Source organism: Talpa occidentalis, unplaced genomic scaffold (assembly GCF_014898055.3).
Source record: "Talpa occidentalis isolate TD23 unplaced genomic scaffold, MPIMG_talOcc4v2.1 talOcc4.15, whole genome shotgun sequence".
NCBI classification, from domain to species: domain Eukaryota; kingdom Metazoa; phylum Chordata; class Mammalia; order Eulipotyphla; family Talpidae; genus Talpa; species Talpa occidentalis.
The window spans coordinates 7,676,986-7,681,837 of NW_023601543.1; the positions used below are offsets into that span (position 1 = coordinate 7,676,986).

General features: G+C 39.5%; 1 protein-coding gene across 1 annotated transcript; it reads left to right on the forward strand.

Annotated features, from left to right (window-relative positions):
- Nucleotides 1-430: 430 nt before the first annotated feature.
- On the forward strand, nt 431-1,225 carry LOC119246434 (cerebellar degeneration related 1; the record flags this gene model as incomplete). Its single annotated transcript, XM_037512795.2, is given in 6 exon segments — nt 431-481; nt 483-582; nt 585-636; nt 638-764; nt 766-990; nt 992-1,225. Coding segments are annotated over 6 exon segments (765 nt in total), but the record flags the coding sequence as incomplete, so codon positions are not given.
- Nucleotides 1,226-4,852: the final 3,627 nt, after the last annotated feature.

Sequence of the window (4,852 nt, forward strand, 5' to 3'; positions counted from 1 at the left end):
TGTGTATTTATTCTGTAGAAACTATATTATAAATGTTAGGTTTAAAAGTTGTAAAGAATAAATACACATTTCCTAATAGCAAAAAAAAACTATTTTAAAAACTATTAAAAACTTTTAGTTGATCTATAAGATTGGGTCTATAAGAAAGAACGCCTTATTAAATTTTTTGAAGCAATTTCTAATATAAACAGGAATTTTTTGAGTTAGAAACCTATCTTTGAAAAGATCTGATCATGGAAATGTTTGAATGTGGGAAGACTAGTTTTGAAAATGGCTAGATCTGGGGAAAAGTCAAAAGACCTGGACTACGGAACATGTTAGAATACCTGGATATTGTAGACACTGGAAGACCTGAATGTTAGAAGACTGGCACACTGGAGACGTTGGAAGACGTGGATATTGAGCCCGCTGTTGGAAGACTGGGTAACTGTTGGAAGACGCCAAGATGCTGGAAGACATGGAGATGCTGGAAGACGTTGCACATGCTGGAAGACGAGCAGATGCTGGAAGACGAGCAGATGCTGGAAGACGAGCAGATGCTGGAAGCCCTGGAGATGCTGGAAGACCTGGAGGTGTAGGAAGACGGATTTTTCTGGAAGACGTAGATTTTCTGGAAGACGCGGGTAGGCTGGAAGACGAATGTCCTGGAAGTCGTGGATTTTATGGAAGACATGGATTTTCAGGAAGACGTGGATAGGCTGGAAGACCTGGAGGTCATTGGAAGACATGGATTTCCTGGAAGACATGGTTTTTCTGGAAGACAGTAGATTTTCAGGAAGACCCGAATTGTCCGGAAGACCTGGATTGCTTGGAAGACATAGATTTGTTGGAAGACCTGGACATTACTGGAAGACATGGATTTTCTGGAAACTGTGGATCTCCAGGAAGCCATATACTTGCTGGAAGACCTTGATTTAGTGGAAGACATGAATTTTCTGGAAGACGTGGCTTTACCGGAAGACCTGAATTTAGTGGAAGACACAGATTTTTGTCTGGAAGATGTGGATTGACCGGAAGATCTGGATTTGGAGGAAGACGTAGATTTTTCTGGAAGACATGGACTGAATGGAAGACCTGGATTTCTTTCTGGAAGACATTGATTGCATGGAAGACCTGGATTTTTCTGGAAGATATATATTGGCTGGAAGACCTGGATTTGATGGAAGACACAGATTTTCCTGGAAGATGTGGAAGACCTTGAAATTGTTGGAAGACTTGGATTTAGTGGAAGACATGGATTTTTCCAAAATATGTGGAAGACTTTGAAATCGTTGGAAGACGTGGATTGTATGGAAGACAGATTTTTCCAGAAGATGTGGAAGACCTTGAAATCATTGGAAGGCGTAGATTTTTTGGAAGACACAGATTTTTCCAGATGTGGAAGACCTTTATATTGTTGGAAGACGTGGATTACATGGAAGACACAGACTTTTCCGAAAGATGTGGAAGACCTTGAAATCGGTGGAAGACGTGGACTGTCTGGAAGACCTTGAAATCATCGGAAGACATGGACTTTCTGGAAGACGTGGATTTTCCTGGAAGATACGGATTTTGTGGAAGACCTATAATTGCTGGAAGACTAAATTTACTGGAAGATGTGGATTGTCAGGAAGACATGGATTGTCCGGAAGATGTGGATTTTCTGGAAGACTGGGATTAGCTGGAAGATCTTGAAGATGCTGGAAGACTTGGAGTTGCTGGAAGACCTGGAGTTGCTGGAAGACTGGTGCCATTGGAAACCCTGGACATAGGAGACATTGGAAGCACAGGGTGTTGGAGACATTGGAAGCCTTGGATTTTGAAGACATTGGTTATTCTGGACATTGGCAATTTTGGAGGCCTTGAATGTTGGAATTCATGGATACTAGAAGCCATGGATACTGTAATCCCTGCACACTAGAAATACTGCAAGTCCTTTACCTGGAAACCCTAATGATAGGACAATACGGACAACAGAAGATCTAGACATTTAAAATCTTAGGTCAGAATCCCCTGGATATTGGGGGACATTGGAAAACCTGGATGTTGACATATTCATGTTAAAACACAGAATTTGGAAGATGTCATTTTCATGATGCTAGAAGTCAAGGATGTTGGCAGGACTTTGGGAAACACAGATTAAGAGATCAGGATGTTAAGAGACTAAGTCATTCAGACATTGGGGATGTTGGGATACCTGACTTTTGGAAAATCAGGTTCTTAGAGATAATTGACTGAAAGACTTGGGCATCGGAAGAACTAGTGGTAACAAGACATTGTAAAAATCAGGATTTAGGAGACATTAAAAGCTGTAGGAGATGAATGATGTAAGTACCAGAAAATATTGGACTTGGACACAATTAAATACATAACTCCCAAAGACCTATGTATAGGCAACATCGGAAGATTGGGAACACAGAAGGACTGACAATTAGAACTCTGGACCATGAAAGACAAAAAACTGTCAGATATATTGGAAGACCTAGACTTTCACCGACTGTTTGGAAGATGAAAATAGCATTGGAAATGTTGCAGGTCAGAGACTGGAAGATGTAAATACTCTAACATTTAGAAGATCTGCCAATTGGAGATGTTGGAAGCTATGGAGCTCAGAGAACCTGATATTAACAGACAATGAAGAACTGAAAGGCATAACCTTAGAAAAACTGGAAGTACATGTTAAAAAATATTGATGATGTTGAAAGACTTTCATATTAGGACCTGATGTTACATTAAAAGACACATAAGGCTACTCTAATAGTCTATCACCATGGAATCTCTTGCACTAAAAGGAAAAAAAAACACAAGACAGGACATTTTATGAAAATGACTAAGAGGAAACAGAAATTTAAGTAGTTTGGGTGGGTTGGAACCTTATCTCCATAGTCTTGATAAACTGGTCTGCTACATCTGTACTGGATGGGAATGAGACATTATCAAATAAGCAGTATCGAGATAAGAGGAAACACTTAGCTTTAGGTAAGGGTCAGCAAACATTTTCTGTAAAGGATCAGAGAGTATAAGTTTAGTTTTGTATGCCATCAGGTCTTTTTCACAACTACTCCACTGTACCATTGTAATATAGCCATAACCAATACGAGCATTACTTTATTTTTTAAAAGAAAAAGTTGGGGTGGTTATGGCTCAAGAACCTTAGTTTGCCATGTGCAGCTCTAGCTGCCAAATTGAGAATATGGTAAACTAAATTACATCCAAAGCCAGGAAGAGAGCAAATAGGAATTTGAAGCCGGATGTTAAATAAAGATACAATGAATGTGATGAAACTCAGATGAGGCTGGCAAGAATCTAAGAATGGAATTTAGATCACCAGCTGTTTCAGGGGCCCAAACAAGGAGATTTGTATTCAGTCAAAATTAATCGGGTAGGATTCAGGGTCCTAGCCATGGGAGCGAGGGTTCAATGAAGACGTCCTACTTTAGTAGAGTGAAAGCTTAAGAAGAAAATCAGAGGAAAAACTCACCCCTCCTCTACAGACTGGGGTTATCCTGCCATGTCTAAGCACCACTCACCCAATGAGAGGGAGCTCCCCTGGTCCAGATTGGGCAGATAAGAAGCCAGTAGCAAGGTGCTCATTTTAAGTCCCACATTGTTCTCATTCTGGTGCTCATCATACAACTGCCAGCTAATCAAGAGCTAACTGTAGGTATGTGCAATGATGGAGAACAGGCAGGGAATTATAGCTTGGCAGGCTCAGCTCAGGTACAATAGCTTCAGGTAATAAGTCTAATTTTTTTTTTTTATTTTATCTATCAGAGACAAAATAAAGGGATTAAGAAATCGGGGTTGAGCTACAGGTCAAAGATCCTTAGTACTTAGGTAAGGCTGAGGAGGCCAGAGTCTATCACACATATAACACGTGTACATCATGAGGCATATACATTACATGTATATTATGAAGAACACTGGCAGACAAAACTGGTCAAGGTACAGTGGGACTGGTCCGTGATTTAAAGGTTGAGTGTTGGAATATATAGACAAGGTGCCACTGAAGATTTTTTTGAACAAGGAAATATCAGAATCAGAGCCATACACAAGAATGTTGGTCAAGAAGCTAGGTGCCGAGCGGCAAAGAAGATTAGAAATACACACGAGAACACAGAAGACTCCAAGCTGAAGTACTTGAAGGGTTGGGCTGTGAGTTATGACCACGCCAATCCTCCAGGCTAGGTAGCAGTGGGGCCCGAATTCAGGCAGAGAAAGTTCTGCTGCTTGGGTGATGCAGCACTAGAGCGCTGGTGAATGCTCAGCCTTCTGAATACCACTCTTTCAAACTTCTAAAAGGCCATCAGAGAACACATGAAATACAAAGAATTTCAGAAGTTTGTTATGAAGATCGTCCTTATCTAGTAAGATTACATAGACATACAGTTTCTCTCAAAGGCAGCTAATAACTTTGGAGTTTAAGCAAAGCAGGTCCTATATAGTTTATCTTTAGCTCCTATAACATGGAGTGACTTAATTATTTTAAAAGTGGAACTAAGTAGCTATATTATTTTTTACAGAATAGGAATTCGCCCGTGTGGAAAAAGAGGTTATTACCTCTAACCACAATATAAAAAATATTATGCAATGATAACCACATTATAGATACAGCATAGAAGTAACATAAGGACGAAGGAGTTATTGTTTCAGGTTTCTCTACAAGCAAACAAATAAAAATATTAAAACTCAATTGCTCTTCCTTCTCTCTTAAGACCACCATGCATACCTTATTTTAAGGGAAATTAGATAAATATAAAAATACTAAGATTTTGCAAAGACAGGACTTAACAATCATATTCCAATTCTATAATCTAATGACAATAATAATAGCAACAATTATTTAAGCATTTACTATGAGCCAGGCACTGTA